Raw genomic sequence first — 16,132 nt, forward strand, 5'->3', positions numbered from 1 at the left:
TAATTTTTTGTTTATCTGCTCATTTTTTGTTTATTTAGAATTGCCATGAACTGGAGAAGATGGACTTGGAAGAGTGTGTTTTGGTGAGATTTAATATGAAAAGGAATAGTGAATGTCCAGTGTAAGAATGCAATACATTAGCGCCTTCGTCTAGATGTTCTTTGGTTTTTATAAATAGTATTGTGTTTATGGTATGAAATAACAGTAATTATTGGGAAATTCTATACAGGGAAATACTTGGACATTAACAGGCAATGGGTTATTTTCCAGAAATAACAGAACTCTCATCTGGTAGAGAAAGAGATACCTTATTTGAGGGTTGCCTCTCCTGCTGTCTGTTGCTTATGGCTGATGTTTGGTTTCTTTTATTCCCAGATAACTGACAGCACATTGATACAACTTTCCACACACTGTCCTAAGCTGCAAGCATTGGTAAGTAACTCCTGGTCTGTGGCCTGTGATGTTTCCCCCAAAGGACCCACACAGACAACTCCTGTAGTACAAACCCAGGCTGTTCACTCTGTGCCTAGAAATAATTTTTGATGTACACTGTGCAAAATATGTGCAAGTTTCATAAGTATTCTAAAAGCGGCACATTACTCCTAAAGTATTTACATGCATTGTGTGATTAAAAAATGTTACCAAATCAGTGAGTAATAACCAGAAAGCTTTTATTTTATGGTTTACATCCCTCATATTTGATTCCTTACGTATTTGGTTTAATTTAAAACACTTAGATCCTTTATGGATATTCTCAAGTGTTCAGTAATGGTTTTCTTAGGGAGTAGGACCCTTCACATCAAATATTGAATAAACAAAACCACCTAGAGAAGAAAAACATAATCACTCTGTAAGCATTTTTGCATGCAAGCACTTTATTCCAAGGACTACATTTACATAATAAATTATGGAGGGTTTCCTTGAACTTGACTTTTGAACATAATTGGAGAGGATTGAGTGTAATCTACCCTGCTTACTGAATTTCAAATAACTGTTTTCTAGGGAGTAGTAGCTTAGATCTTTCAGATTGTCAAAAAAAAGTTCTTCAATCAAAATACTTGAAAATTGTTCTTACAGTAGGAACTTCTGTATTTCAGGCCAGTTGTCCTTTAGTGTAGATTTGTTATAACTACTTAGATTTATATGAGAGAACAAGTATATTTATAATCTGTTCTTAGATGGGATTATAGGAAGGTGTTCTGCTTTCTTAATTAAATTGTGTTATGATTAGTGTACTCAGTGTTACTAAGGTAGCAACATGAGGAAAGATGTCTTTTTAAAGAAGCTTGGGTTGGACTCAATGATCTTGAAGGTCTCTTCTAACCTAGTGATTCTGTGATTCTTGTTCACTATTTTATATTGTTGTTTTCTAAATTTTTCTTTATCAGCTGTCCAGCTTCATTTCTTATCATCATTCTTGATGTTAAACCAAATAAGTTGTCAGGAGATGTGGAGCCATTTATATGGGACACGTTTTTGTACTGTAATCCCAGTTGCAGCCAGTTCTTGCAAGACATCCTTTGTATCAGATCTCTCAGTGCTTCAGCAGAGATACCATAAGGCCTCATAAATTGCAAGCATTTTTTTCTGAGCCTGCTCCTCTTTGCTGGCCTTTGTGTGTTTGCACACAGAGAGAGAAGTGTGGCATTGGTAAAACATCACAGCTTTTCTAAGCTAACCAGAAAACCTGATTCCTTTGGTCTATATCTATATCTGTATCTATATCTCTAACCTGTGGGTAGGAAGGGATACATACTCAGAGATTGTGCATGAATAACAGCGGCTGAGAATGACAGGAAAAGACAAGACAAGACAGGCAGGTGCCAAATGCAGGGCATGAACTAATCCTGCTGCTTCCAATGTCCTGTAAACTCTTAAGTGTATTTGCAGTTAGAACAAACATTTTGGAGTTGCAGAGATCAACTTTGGATTTCCTTTTGTCCTGTTTGGTGACTCGGTAGATGGTGGAAATAGGCAAATCTTTTTCGGTACCAGAGTGCTTTATTGCCTAATGTACTTAAGAAGTAATTTCTGGTTAAAGTATTTAATTTTACATTTAAATTAGTAGAGAAACTATGAAATATTCATGATAGTACTGAAGATGACAAGACAATTGAATTCTTCACAGCATGTGAAGTTCTCATGTCATGCCATACTTGATTTATGCACTGCATTTAATATGTATTAACAACAACAAAAAAATTGACCATGTATCTTTGTTCTTAAGATTTCAAGAAATTGTCTTTATAAAATTCCACATTATTAATGCTTTTTAGCAGGCTTAGGAAGCCAGAAATATCCTGTTGTTTAATATGAAGTGTGTATAATTTGGCATATTTGTTGTACAAAGTTCTGCGAACTCAGCTGTACATCCTGTATTGCCCATGCAGTACCAAATACTGTGTCCCAGGAAAGCTGATTTTATAAGCTGCTTACTTCCTGGGTTGGAATACTCCTAATTATCCAACAGCTTCACAGAACCTCCTGTCCTTCCTTGGAACAGCAACTCTGTTATGAATGTTGGTTAACCCTGCAGCTGCTGATTTGTTCCCAGGCTCTGAGCCAAACCAAGTGCTCAGAGCATGTACACAGAGAAAGGAGATACAGGAGAGAGAGCTGATGTGTTTGAAGACTTGACAGACTGCCTGAATGGGTGTCAAGGGTTAAAACACTGTTGGTATAGGCAAGCACTTCATTTCTGCTGTCTTTTGGAGATAATTTGCCCTCATGGTGTTGCTCGCTGCTCACACTTGGTATATAAAATTGGACCAGCTGGACCTAAAGGGAAGCTGCCAAGGCAGCTCCCATCAGAGTTCAGAGGAGATGGAGACCTGTCTCTCCCAGCCTTTCTTGGGTTCCCTGTTCATTCTGTAGAGCAAAGACGAAAAAAGTTGAGGGCAAATTATTTCAAAGAGCCGGACAGACCCCCATGTGTCTGGTAGCAGGAAGCTCATGACTGTAGCTGAGGTGAATTAAGGTTGGAAGTCTCCGGGTTGCCCCATCAAGTTGGAATTAAAAGATACGTTGTATCCAGAGAGGGGAAAGGTTATATGTAAGAGTTGGGGGATTGGCAGGAGGTCCTTTTGACCACTGCTATTTACTTGCTAAGTTAAAAAGTGCTTTTGGACTGCTGCAAGTGTTTTTTCATCAGTTGCTGACTGAAAAAAACAACTTGGGGCAAGGAAATATTACTTCAGAACCAGGCACTGTTAGATTTAGGTACAAGTACAGGCAAAACATAGGGCTGAGCATAAAGCAAGGTGCTAGCTCAGAGCCCAGGGCAAGAGGAGTAGAGTTCACAGGTCCTGCACATTTCACTGGGGAAGACTTGAGAGCATTCATTTCAGTGGTGACAAAGAGTGTTTTTTTAAGCCGCCTCTGAGGAATGTCTGTTTCCTGTTGTCATCATCTATGCTTCTCCAATAGTTATTAATTTCCTAAAGAAATGAGGAGAGTGCTTTATGTGGTGTTACTGCCTGAGATGCAACATAATTTTCCGCATTCTTGAAATTCAAGGGAGTAGAAAAGTATGCTGAAGAGGAGCAGATTTTTTTTTGTTTATTATGCTTACTGTAGCAGAAAAGACTGCTCCTGCAGCTGTATGAGATGTTTATTGCTTCTTGTCTGTACAGCCTGAGGTGCCAAATGTTCCTGACTTGTGTTATTTTATATCATTATTTGACAAATCAGTCCATTGTGATTGTTCTCTATCTGTGGACTTGCACAGGCTTGGTTCTGGTATAAGAACATGGCAGCTGTGAAACAGTGCAAAACAGCTGTGAAACTCATCTATTCCGCTATGTTCTGGATCATACTTTAAAGTTGTTTCTGGAACACTGCTGTTTGCACTGTGTGGGACAATTGGAAAAGAATTCCCACATTCATAGAGAGCAAAGGGGCCTGAGGGTTTAGTCAGTGATGTGTTTTGGGACTCAGCTTGCTTTGAAGTAAAGTTAAAATCAAGTACAGCTGTTTAAAGCAGTAAAGGAAAGCAGTTTACTTTTTTACTCTGCTGGATTTCAGCTGTGTATTATTTGTAGCTGTTTAGCCACTGGAATGAAGGAAGTTAAAGAGGACTTCTGATGTTCAGAGGCTCGAATAACTTAGGACTGAGGGATGTTATTGTTTGCCTCTGTTTTAGAGCTTATCTCACTGTGAACTGATCACTGATGATGGGATTCTTCACCTGAGCAACAGCACATGTGGGCACGAGAGGCTGCAGGTGCTGGAACTCGATAACTGTCTCCTCATCACGGATGTGACGCTGGAGCATCTGGAGAACTGCCATAACCTGGAGAGAATTGAGCTGTATGACTGTCAGCAAGTCACACGAGCTGGAATCAAACGGATCAGAGTATGTGTTTCCTGGCTTGTTCCTGTGAAAAAGCCAGAGCTGTTGGTACTGCTTGAGATTGTAGGAGTCCAACAGGTGTCCCAGGCAAGGAAGGCTGGATAAAGAGTCTGACTGTCCTTCTGTTAGGTCTCTCTTTGTGTAACTTCCCTGTATGAACAGCAATAATTGTCAGTTCTGACTCATGACATTTTGCTGTTGGAATGATGAGCTCTTATCTTCTTTCTGTATTTTTTATCAAATACAGGCCTCTGTTGTTAGGATGGTGTAGTGGCATGCTTTATCCTAAATATATATATCCTAAAATATATGTTAATACACAGAGCCAATAATAAAACATCTGCGTGGATATTTCAGCTGGGGGGTTGCAGTGCCCTGCGGCCCTGGAATCCAGTCCCAAACCTTTTCCCTGTGTATCTCACCCATTAGGTCAGGGACCACCTGCCTTGTGGAGGCAATGTTTTAGCCTTGAAGTTAAACTTGTCTGCAGCTTCATATCCCAGATTGTGTCTAAACACTTATGAAACTGGAAATCTCATGCCTGATAGGGACGCAAGTTGAGGGCAGAAGCACAATTCTACTTCATGCTGCTTTCCAGAATGAGATAAGTAGCTGGAATATGGGAGACAAAGTTCAGACAAGTTGTCTCCCAGCAGCCAGGGTCCATTCCTCTCACCCCTGCGGCAGAACATGTGCCTCTCCTGATGCAGAGGTATCTAGGCTCATCAGTGCTTTGTTGTGGAACCAGGGGGAGCCCTGTGCAAGTTGAGTGCCTAGACACAGGTATGCCTTAGCTGGATGGGTCAAGAGGAAGTGCATGGGAGAAGACAGCTTGGCTGGTATCACTGTATAATGCTTTCTTTTTAGCTAACTAACCTTAATGAGAGAGCACTTGCTGGCACAACAGTTGCAGTGTGCTGCTTCTCTTTTCAGTTTTATTATTTCTCTTCCATTATAATGCAGCCTTTTCATCCACAGGCTCATCTACCTCATGTGAAAGTTCATGCTTACTTTGCTCCAGTAACTCCCCCTCCGTCAGTTGGAGGGAGTGGACAGCGCCTCTGCAGATGCTGTATTATCCTCTGACAGCGAGTGCAGCCACACAGAAAACGTTGTAGAAGAATGGGACGGCACGTCAGTGGAAGGAGTCAGTTTCCTGACAATTCCTAATGGTGATGTTTGGTCATCCAGTTTTGTGACAAGAAAAGCCTTTTTGGGTTTTTTTCCAGGTAAAAATCTTGAAGTAATGTGCAGCTGTGGATTAAGTTGGTGATGCTTTGGTTTGTATTAATAACTCCTTCCTTCTGCTGGCATGAGAACTGCGGTACCATGTCAAAGGTGTGGGCATTGCAGTGTAGCAGCTACTTGGTGGAAGTTCATGAAACTTGGAAGTTAATTTGCATTTGTTAGCACAACTTGTTGTGAAGTTCTGCTGTAACATGGAACTCGAGTCTGCCACGTCAAGGAACTGAGCCTGCTGTTCAATAATATAGACCACAGATCAAGTATCAGGTTTAAGGACAAATCAGCTTTAGCAGATGTTGACCAAAAAATGCAAAGTAATCACAAGCTCTTACAGTGAAACAGCAGCTTGTTCTTTTTCATGATTCAGCTTCATATTTAATTACGTAACAAGACATAATAGGTAATGTCAAAAGATAAGGTAGTACCTCAAGATACCCACAGAATTACAAATACTTCCCAAGTTTTTGGACTTGGTTCAGTTGAACTCTGCTCATCGAAAGCTTGGCCGACACATGTTCTGCCCAATGCCATTGGCCTTGAATGGAGTTAAGAAATCCACTGTAGTAGAGCCTGTACACTCTGCTGTACCTGCTGCCACAGCCACCCATGGTGCTTTTGCTAATGCCATCCCCGCATCCTCCAGGACTGCTGAGGGGTGGAAAGAAAGGATGCAGCACGTGCAGGAGGAAGGGTGTAGCACACATGCTTTTCTACAGATGAATGGGAAACAGGTTCAGCTACAGAAAACAGGACAGAGCAAGGAATTCAGTTTGGCCCACCCATTTTAGGGACAAGCATATGAGCTCATCAGTCTGCAGGCAGGAGTTGAACCATACCAAACCTGTGGTTTTCAAATGTAGAAAGCCAAACTCTTCACATTTGGTTAAGAAGCTGTCAGCTTCTGAATGATAATGATAAAAATCTATGTATTAACTCTTAAGGTCATGCATTTTCAGTACTAGATAATTAGATAAACTTTTTTATATTAAGCAATTTAATGATCTGAGAGAAACTAGTCAACAGTTCAGTCAGCTTTTTTTGTGTAAGTTTGATTCTGTGTGTGTGTTTTAAGAGTACAGGGCCTGTGTTTAATGAAAATTAAAAAGCAGCTAGAAAAGGCTACTACTGGACAGTACTGCCATTTCCCCCTGCAAATTTCAAATTACTTCTAAAAAGGAGTGAGTGTGAACATGAACTTCTGTGGCCAGCAATGGCTGGGTGGTGTTCATAACTCACTGGATGAGGTTGGGGACAGTAAATTAAGACCTCAGCTTTGGGGTTAAATTACACCTTAGACTCCAGTATATGAATTTTTTTACTACTACAAAGTAAGCCAATCTGGGCTTCTTTTGCACAGTAGTGGAGTGGCTGTTACAATCATACTTACAGTTCCAGTCAGACATAGCAGATCTAAAGAGAGTTTTAACCAGATTTTTCTCTCAATTGTACCAAGGCAGTCATTGGTATGAACATGTCAAGATGTGTTGCCTTTTCTTGGTTCATTTTTTAAAAACCATAATGAATCTTGTAAGTCTATTGCATTGAAGATGTACAAAAACAAATGGAAACTACTCTGATATAGGACACTTAAATAAACAATCAGCTGATGTCAAACTTCAATTTTTTGGAATGATTTCAAATCTAAGCAAGATTTCTACTAGAAGCAGAAGATCCATGCGAATGCACTGTGTGCAGGATATACTGCAGGGTTGGTTTATTTCCCTTCCTTACCTTGACTCATGATTCTTGCTAGGACAGGTCTTGCAATTAATCTGAATCTCAACAATGGACTGTCTCTAATGTGGGTGTGGAAAGAAAAAGAAATAAACAAAAAGAAAAGCACATTTACAAAATTATTGAAAAACATTTATTATACTTGAAATGTGTACATCTTATTAAAAAACAGCCATTTGCTGGTGCCGTAATTTAATTCCAATTTCAAGTGAGCTGGACAAACTACTGTAAAACTTTCAATATTTAAAATGAGATATTTGGATACTTTCCACTTCTATAAAACATTTGGATTTGATTATGGTGTGAGCTAAAAAGACACAAGTGTCAGTTCAGGAAAATACTAGGACCAAACAATACCCAAAGATGAACAACTTATAGGCAGAAATATTTTAAGTACATAAGGTTTTACGCTCAGTGCATTACAAAAAAAAAACCAAAACCAGGAAAAAAACTAGGTTTGATGAATTTAATTTTTCAAAATGCTACAGCTTTCAGAAGCTTTTCTGCTAAGCACTTGAGCCAGTTATGAGAGGGGAAATCAAAAAGTCAAAGTTGCTTTTTTATATGCTGTAGTATTGGTTTACACGGAACACTGCCACATAAAAAGCAAACTATTCCCAAGCTTTTACGCCAGAGATTAAGTTGGAACTTTCCAAAAGCACAGAAAAACAGCTCTGAAACTTCCACCTAATACCTCTGGAAATACTCCCCTCTAAGTACCTAACCAATTAAAACTTCATGTTAGCCTAGGAAATGCTGTGCCATGACTTTATAAGATACATCCAAAATACCAAGAAAGCACATTGCCTGTTTCAGAGAAAATATTTGGTCATATGGAAGAGGCACTGTAACAGGTGTACAGTATGGATGGATGGAGGGTGCAAGAAGATCAACTGAAAATGTAAGAAGAGATTTGTCCAGAATAGAAGCTCCAGCAGGGCATTCACTTGCTGGGAAGGAGATTTACAAGGTGTGTAGATAGTGTTTCACAAGCAATTTAGTCAATGATGCTGAAAGCTAGGACAGCCCTGTAGTGCCAGTGGGTCATGTTCCCTCATCAGCATAATTCTACTGAAAACCCCACTTCTCACTGCCAGTATTTTTAAACCCACAATTTTAAAAGCAACAAGTTAAACTGCAGCAGTGCTCCACAGAGAACCTAAGAAACTAAACATAAAGGATTCATAGGCAATTCTTCTCCATTAAATTCATTAAAGCAAAACCCAATTACTTGGTACCCCATAGGATTTATATTAATCCCTCCAATAAGGTACTATTATTAATGCAGTTTGCTGCATGCATATATTGTCTGGGGCTTCTTAAAAGCCTCGTTCTGTCATTTACACTTCTTACATACACTCTTATACACAATTTACACAGGAAGCTGTTTTGACAGCTTTACTTTCAAAGACCTCACAACCTGATCACTATCACCTTAACTACTCATCTCCACACAAATTAGCATGTGCTCTGCTAACACTGAAAAATAAAACCAGCATAAGGTACAAGCATGCAATAGACAAACTGGCACAGAAAGGTAAATGCCCCAAAATAAGTTTACATTCATCTCCAACTGGATACAGATAATAGAAAAGCAGCACTGCTTAACTTCTATAAGCTGTATCTACTGGCCATAGTTTGCCTTATTTCAGTGAAGGGCAAGCACCTTTGCTTACATTGTCTTCCATGCCTGTACAGAAGCTGTCATGGCATTAATACTTCTCATGAGGACACTTAGCTATGGCAGTGATAAGAAAGTTCACCTATCAAACAGCTCATTAGAAAGGTCACTTTGTTTTCAATATGAAACATCTTATACAGAGAAGTTAGATCCTAAGGTTTTGGACGATCTTCATAATCTTTAGGAAGGACTTCATTCTGCGTTAGAGTATCAGTCTAGCAAGTGTGTGATGTCACTTCAGAATTATATGGAAACCTTCTCCATTTTCAGCTGAAAAATACAAAGGCAATGTCAGTCTTTCTTGACCAGAATCACAGAAATCAAGCCAATGCGCCAAAACACCCAAGTATGGACTTGGTTTTGAAAATAAACTCATCCAGAACAAAAACTTGAAGGTTTCCTATTTGTGCTAAACAAAAATGTTATGATTAATGATTTGTAACTGATCTTCAAAGAGGGACACTTTCTGTAGGTGCAGTTTGCACAGTCAAACTAGTCCACTGATTAGAGCCATTTGCTGGCACCTTGTACCAGAAATAAACTGGAGTTCTAAGGAAGAGTGGGATTCAACAACAGCCTACTGAAGATGACTTAACTAGCAGAGAAAGAACAGGATGTTATGCTCAGTACATCTGAAGTTCAGATGCTGAATCTTAACTGAGTCCTGAGAGTCAGCAGAACTACTGCCAGAATTTTAATTTTTTTAACCTATTTTGAAACGTCACCATTCTCAACAATTATTAGCAGCATCACCATCCATTGATGGCTGACTGAATTTTACATAAGGTTTGTTACTGAATCCTGCACTGGTTTTGAACTGAAAGCTTGGAGAGGAGCCTAAGATGCTACACAGAGGCTGAAATTTGGCTTAGGAGAGGAAGAACTCTGAGTATCTTCTGCCACTGTGTATGCAAAACTTTTATTAATTTTAAAGAAGGCTCCTTGCTGGAATAAACAATTAAGTTTTAGACTGTCAGAAAAGACAACATACCTTTTATTGTGGTGAATAAGAAACAACTCTCATCTTGAAAATTTTGAACCATCTACAAAAAAAAGTTTCAAAACCCTCTGAGTATAACCAATGCAAAACACAGAACAAAAACAACCCTAAATAATTCTAATATTAAAACACAGCCTTTTGTGAGCAATTGTGTGGTTTTGGTTTTGTTCAGCAAGTGACAGGCATATACCAAATTAAAATCCATTACTATTAAAATACTGTTTTTTACTCTTGCAACAACCAGCTGGGAGCCTATTACTGCTGGCTATGTTTTTGGAACTCAGTGGATAATAAGCAGAGTTCAACAGTGTTTAAATGCTCCCTGCCTTTGAGTGTGCTCAAAATAAATATGTACTAAATAACTGCTGCAGCTTCTCAGCTGCCTCTGTCTTTTCAGTGTCAATTTAGTCAGGCAGAGGAAGAGTCACATTTAAAGAACCCTTCTGTTCATTTTATTGTAAAGGAAAAAATACTCTAAATGTCAGAAAATACTAGGGTTGCATTATCAAACAGAAAAAACAGTAATAAGTAAGCAAGCATAATAAAAGTCATAAAGAAATGCTAAGAAAATAAAATTTCAATTACCTGATCACTAACAAGAATGTGGATGCCTGTGGGACCCTGTCTGTAAATTTGGTTGATCTGATGCAAAGGAATATTAAATGCCAAAGCAAGCTTGCGTGTGACTTCTGAGGCTGCCATCTCCTCTAAGTAGATTGCATGATAAACTACAAGAAAAAGATCATTTACATAAGCATGGTACTAATAGATAACAGCTATATGAAAAATACCTGAATTTGTTTATATACTCTAGGCTTTCAAAAATTTTACAACCTAAAACTTCCAGTTTATTCTCTCCCTGTTCTCACTAAAAGCATTAACTGCCCTAACTTTTCTTTCAGGGAAAAGTCTTAACAGAACTCTGATGGGGGGAGGTTTCTATTTGCTCTGAGACTTGAAAGCAACTTCCACATTTTTTCCTGTATCCTGCATAAAAAGACAGTCATGCCAAACAGACTTAAAAATGGATCTTTAGAGATCATCGCATTTTGAAAGCAATTTTGTGCAGTCTCAAAAGAATCAGGTAATACCTACATCCCACTTATGTGCCTATGTTGTTACTTTTGGGATTTTGGTAAATAAAGCTTTCTGCAACTCTCTGAATAAACTTTCTACAGATCATCTCAGAGCTGAATGCAACACAGCAAACAGCATAGTAAGACAAAACAGTTGTTGAGTTTGAAGCTGTATTTACAGTTCTAGATCTTTATTTAACAGTGCAAGAAAGCCTTGGCAGCTCCAAGTTTGTATATTCTTCTGGCTGAAGATAAATACATGTTTCACTCCGGGTGACTGCAGCAGTATTTTATTTACAGATCCTTCTCCACCTCAATTCTTGCATGGAAAATCCACAAGCTACTTCAATCCATTATTGAAGTAGCCTGTGCAGATTTCAGCTGGGGAAAGAGGTCTCTCAAAGCCAAGAGCAAGAAAATAATTTAAAATATCTCCATTCTCTTAATTGACATGAATTTACGAATAAACAGTTATGTTTCCATCTGTGTTGAATCAATAGCTGTCAGGAAAACAATACTAAAATCAAGTGCCCATTCACTACTTGGCTGTTTTTCCTTGTCCAGGCTCTACAGTTTTAGTTCAGTTGCACAGCAAATGACAGCAAAATCTAAAATAAGAAAAAATTGTTTTATTTGCATATAGTTTTTATATGAACCTACATTTATATGGCTGATACCCTGTCTGTAACAACAGCTGATTCCAGAGCTCCTTCATTCATGACCATGTAATTACAGTTAGTTTTATCAACAGACTGAAAATGCTCAATGGTTTAACTTTGAGAGGTTTCAGGTTCTGTTTGCTCTGTGCTGTTAAAGCGGCAATACCACTGTGATACAACTTCTCACAGTTGCTTTGTACACCAGGAATAGCAATTCTGCCTCTTCACCACTGATTTCCCTTTCCCACCTATCCTGTTTTACTGCTGTAAGCCCCAGACTTACAGCGTCCTGCTGCAAGCCTCATGTGCCATACCGTATATTGCACCATTGCTGTCTCTGCTGCCCGTGTCCTGGCGTTCCAGTTGTATGCTCCGTAAGGGCTCCTGGCACACGTAGATTGTTAAACGGGGCCTCACGGACCTGCAAGCCAGGGAAATCACACATCACACAAAAGGCTATGTGCCCTGGAAATACAGAGGCTGATATGCCACAACTGTAGGTTTGTTATGCTAACTTGATGTGTTTTTTATCATGGAGCCCAAAAAATTACATTAATCTCTAAGTAAGTGGTCTCTCAGATGCTGTTGAATTTAAACAAAATTTCAATCCATTCAGAGCTCCTACAGACACTGCTTGTTGGACTCCTGTAACAGGACTACTGAGTAACAATGGCAATTCTTCCAGGAGGGCCAATGGTACCAAACACCCTTTTCAGATAGAATCAGGTATCTCCTAGGATGCTGCCTGTGTTAGCACTCAATACCTGTAACCTCAAAAGGCCTCAGGTTGTTCTTAACTCCCTAAATGACCAGTTTTGTGTCTTGGCAATAAATCCATCTGTATCAAAGAAACTGGCAAGGCCCAACTGCATTGGTGCAGCCTTACAGCCCACCTGCACTTCACCTGGGCCTGCCCTGGAGGTGTGCACAGGAGAGTTTCAAACATATTGCTGCCAACTCCCCCTGAGGCAGCTGACACAAGCACCAAGACCCATCCTGACACTAACTTTCCAAATCTCCCTGTTCTAGAATCCCCCATCTAAACCCACTCAGCCTCCAAGTCAGCATATCACCTGGATTTCAGTGCATTATACAGCCGAATTCCATCAGCTGGACCACAGATTTGTACCAGATCTTCTCTTGTCAGCTTTAACAAATCAGCACCTGGACAAACACATGAGGATTTAATGAAGATTGCACATCAATTCTTTCTAAAATAAATCGTACATTCATTTAAACCAAGAGTACCGTGACAAAAACAGAATTTGGGACACAGAAATAAGTAAAATTCAGACCAGGCTCCAGTGAGTGCTAAATAAATCAACCTGTTTTCCAAAGGTGGTTAGTTATGGTGTTTACAGCTTTGAAACAGTACGAGTCTGCAAGGCACACAATTTCTGTGTAGAGAGATGACCGTTCTAGAGACAAACAGATTTTTTTTTGCTGGCACCCAGAGTAGTGTATTTTGAACACGTGCCAAATACAGAGCGAAAATATTTCATGGTTTGCAGTGAATTATCCCAGACATTTAACTACCCATCCCCATCACTTCCTCTGCGCACTTAAGTTATGACAATGTACTTGTGTATTTTGAATAGGCCTGATTAAAATGTTGTGTACAGAAGGTGCTGCTGAAGGCAAAGAATGGGAGGACAGATCTTCTGAGAAGGAGCACGAGTGTCAACAAAGAAAATAACACTCTGAAATGTCACTGTAACAGATGAGACGGAAAACAGGGAAAAAATCGTCTTTATACATGAAAATTCTCCACAGGCTATCCAAGAATGCACAAATAAAAGCCAGCAAAAATAACTGATATAATACTTAAATACTATAGTAAAAAAACCTCCAGACCTGAGGTAGTATAAAATAAAAGTCACATATACCACACTTCTTGCTTAAAAAAAAATGCCAGCCAGCTAGTACTTCACATTTAGAAAAATAATAATGAAAAAGAAGAAAAGTTTTCCAAGAGTCTTTGTCGGAAATTTGGTACTGAAGTTTATTGAGAAAGCTCAGCAACCCTCATACAAGAGGCATATGTCAAAAACTAATCAGCAGCAGAAGAATAAACATTCCCAGAGAAAAAGCCTGGTAGAAAGGGAATCCTGACAGAAGCATAAGCTAAGCCAAGAGGCAGAGAACTGGCATAATTCACAACACTGTCACGAAAGAAAAAGGAATTTACTTATAATAAGTACTGTGTCATGCTACCCTTTGCACAATTCCACGAACACTGAAGAAGCAAAACACAGCCCCACACAGCCTCATCTACTGCCGTTTATTGCCTTCAGATATACAGTGGGAACTGCACTGCTCTTTAACAAAGCTCTTACAGCAAATTAGTAAATAAATATGCATAAATATGTATACCATAATGTTCTTAGAGAACTCTTTTCCCACACAGAACCTGCTCAGTAACAAAGACATACAAAAGTAAACTATAGATACCTGAGAAATTTGAAAAAAGCCTTGTATAGGCAGAGAACCTGTTCTTGAGCAACCATTGCTGAGTTTCTTGGATTGTGGCTGAAGGATGAAGCTGCTGTAAGAAATGAGATTGGATATGGTAGTTTGGATACTAAAAAACCCAAGCAATTTTAAAAAAATCTCCCTCAGTTCAACACTTTCTTAGGACCTATTAACATCAAGTGCAAATCAGATATTCTGACACAGCTATACAAATAAACTTATGATCGATAACAGAAAGCACTCACATCTCCTGACCCTTGAGAGGTTCCATCTCCTTGATGATTTGGGGAAGAAGAATTGCTACATATTAAAAAACAAAACCAAGTATTACTAGAATTCTGTAAACCAAAATATTTAAATACTATTGAAAATTAAACTTGAAAATTTCAGAACAATAAATATCACAGTTGAAATTAAAAGACTGCAACTTGTTAAACTTAGGAGAAAGACAATACCAGAGTATATGGATCAGCCCACACCACTGTCAATTTTTGGATGAAGTGCACATTTGGTTACAGTAGTTTAATTAATGCCTCAATATAAAATGTTTTCACCAGTGCAATTTTTGTTGAAAAGCTTTTGAAGATACTTGTTGGGTTTTTTTCTTGCAAATTATACTGACTGTGTATGATAGAAATGAAGACTAATCTTACTGAAAGAAGCTAAAAATAGTTTCCATAGACAAGGACTAAATTATCATAGTGAAAAGGTAAAGGACTTGCTATATGACAAAGGACACAAAGTTGTTTTAAAAAATATATAGTAAGAAAGAAAGATGGTGAGGCAGAAGTAGTTACCTAACTGAACCATGTGATACAAATGTCATACTCTAAAATGAACATATAGGTCAAAGCAATATCTCAATTCCGCAGTGGAAACAAAACAGTTGAATTTACTCAGAAAACATTTTGAATAGGTGTGATTAAAATGTTGCCTTTAAGGGGATACAGAATAGAAACCTACCTGTCTGGAACACTGTAGGTGTTATGCTGAGCAGAGGTGAAAGTTGGAGCAGGAGTAGGACTGTTGTTTACAAACGTTGTAGGAGTATCAGGCCATGGTGAGCACTGAAAATGAAGAATTAAAACTTAAGTTTCTCTTGACAATGCCTTTTTTACTCTGATGCACATTTCTGTTATTTAAAACCAGGGGATTATGCACAGAATATTCTGATTTGCTCTTTCAAATAAAGACTCCCTCTATTCCACACATTACGTGCAGGTATTCCAGGTAAAAATCGGCTCTTTTTTATCTTGTTCTTTTACGAAGACTTCTATTTATACTGTCTTCTCTTTAAAAAAAATGAAGGCATTATTGGTGAAAGTGACAAAAAAAATCGGTACAGATTATTTAGTTTAAGCCAAAACAAACGAACCGCCAGCCACCTGCTGGAAAAAATGTCTTTTATCCTGCACAAGATGAAAGGGCTGTTTAAACTGCAGGGATAATTACACGAAAAAAGTGTTCTGTAATAGTAAGTAAAGCTATGAAGCTAGATTGCACTTTGTTTGTTTTTATTGCTCTCAGGGCAGAGACATTAAATTTATCCACAATTTTCAGTGGAAATTTTGTGAATTCAATATTTTTAATAATTTACTGCAGGACTAAAATTACATTTACTTATATGGACTCATTTTGAACTGCTTGGTAAACTGGAGTTTTTTAAACAAGCTTAAGTCATCATAAATATATGATAAGACAGCTGTCCAATTTTGTCAGACTTTTTGGGGTATTTTTAAAAATCATTATAAAGCTTTTTGAAACAAGGCTACCTTTTAGTCCTTCCAACAGTACTAAAAATCCAGTATTTTAAAGAAAAACAAAAATGAAACAAATTTTGATAGGCTCAAAGCCATGATTATAACAAGCAAGCAGCCCAAGATCGGGTAAGCTAAGACCATGCCTGTTAAGACA

The 16,132-nt window shown here is 38.5% G+C and overlaps 2 protein-coding genes across 13 annotated transcripts in view; one reads left to right on the forward strand and one right to left on the reverse strand.

The window, feature by feature from the left end:
- The window catches only part of FBXL2 (F-box and leucine rich repeat protein 2), a 72,795-nt gene that overhangs the window by 54,437 nt on the left and 2,226 nt on the right, over positions 1 to 16,132 (forward strand). For 5 of the 7 annotated variants that reach the window (XM_088166672.1, XM_088166680.1, XM_088166687.1 and 2 more), the window contains 4 exons: positions 39 to 83; positions 376 to 432; positions 4,142 to 4,354; positions 5,330 to 7,216. In XM_088166672.1, coding sequence (XP_088022798.1) covers positions 39 to 83; positions 376 to 432; positions 4,142 to 4,354; positions 5,330 to 5,437 — 423 coding nt within the window. In that variant the 3' untranslated portion in view covers positions 5,438 to 7,216. Of the gene's footprint in view, positions 1 to 38; positions 84 to 375; positions 433 to 4,141; positions 4,355 to 5,329; positions 7,217 to 10,913; positions 11,096 to 16,132 lie in introns of those variants that run through there. The other 2 variants (XR_015804374.1, XR_015804375.1) reach the window with 2 other exon arrangements.
- The window catches only part of UBP1 (upstream binding protein 1), a 36,085-nt gene continuing 27,393 nt past the window's right edge, over positions 7,441 to 16,132 (reverse strand). For 4 of the 6 annotated variants that reach the window (XM_088166650.1, XM_014887628.2, XM_014887633.2 and 1 more), the window contains 8 exons: positions 15,182 to 15,285; positions 14,464 to 14,518; positions 14,198 to 14,291; positions 12,820 to 12,910; positions 12,061 to 12,167; positions 10,597 to 10,739; positions 10,003 to 10,054; positions 7,441 to 9,281 (listed from right to left, as the gene is read on the reverse strand). In XM_088166650.1, coding sequence (XP_088022776.1) covers positions 9,244 to 9,281; positions 10,003 to 10,054; positions 10,597 to 10,739; positions 12,061 to 12,167; positions 12,820 to 12,910; positions 14,198 to 14,291; positions 14,464 to 14,518; positions 15,182 to 15,285 — 684 coding nt within the window. In that variant the 3' untranslated portion in view covers positions 7,441 to 9,243. The remainder of the gene's footprint in view (positions 9,282 to 10,002; positions 10,055 to 10,596; positions 10,740 to 12,060; positions 12,168 to 12,819; positions 12,911 to 14,197; positions 14,292 to 14,463; positions 14,519 to 15,181; positions 15,286 to 16,132) is intronic. The other 2 variants (XM_088166635.1, XM_014887627.2) reach the window with 1 other exon arrangement.

Source organism: Sturnus vulgaris, chromosome 1 (genome assembly GCF_052056855.1).
Source record: "Sturnus vulgaris isolate bStuVul1 chromosome 1, bStuVul1.hap1, whole genome shotgun sequence".
NCBI lineage: Eukaryota > Metazoa > Chordata > Aves > Passeriformes > Sturnidae > Sturnus > Sturnus vulgaris.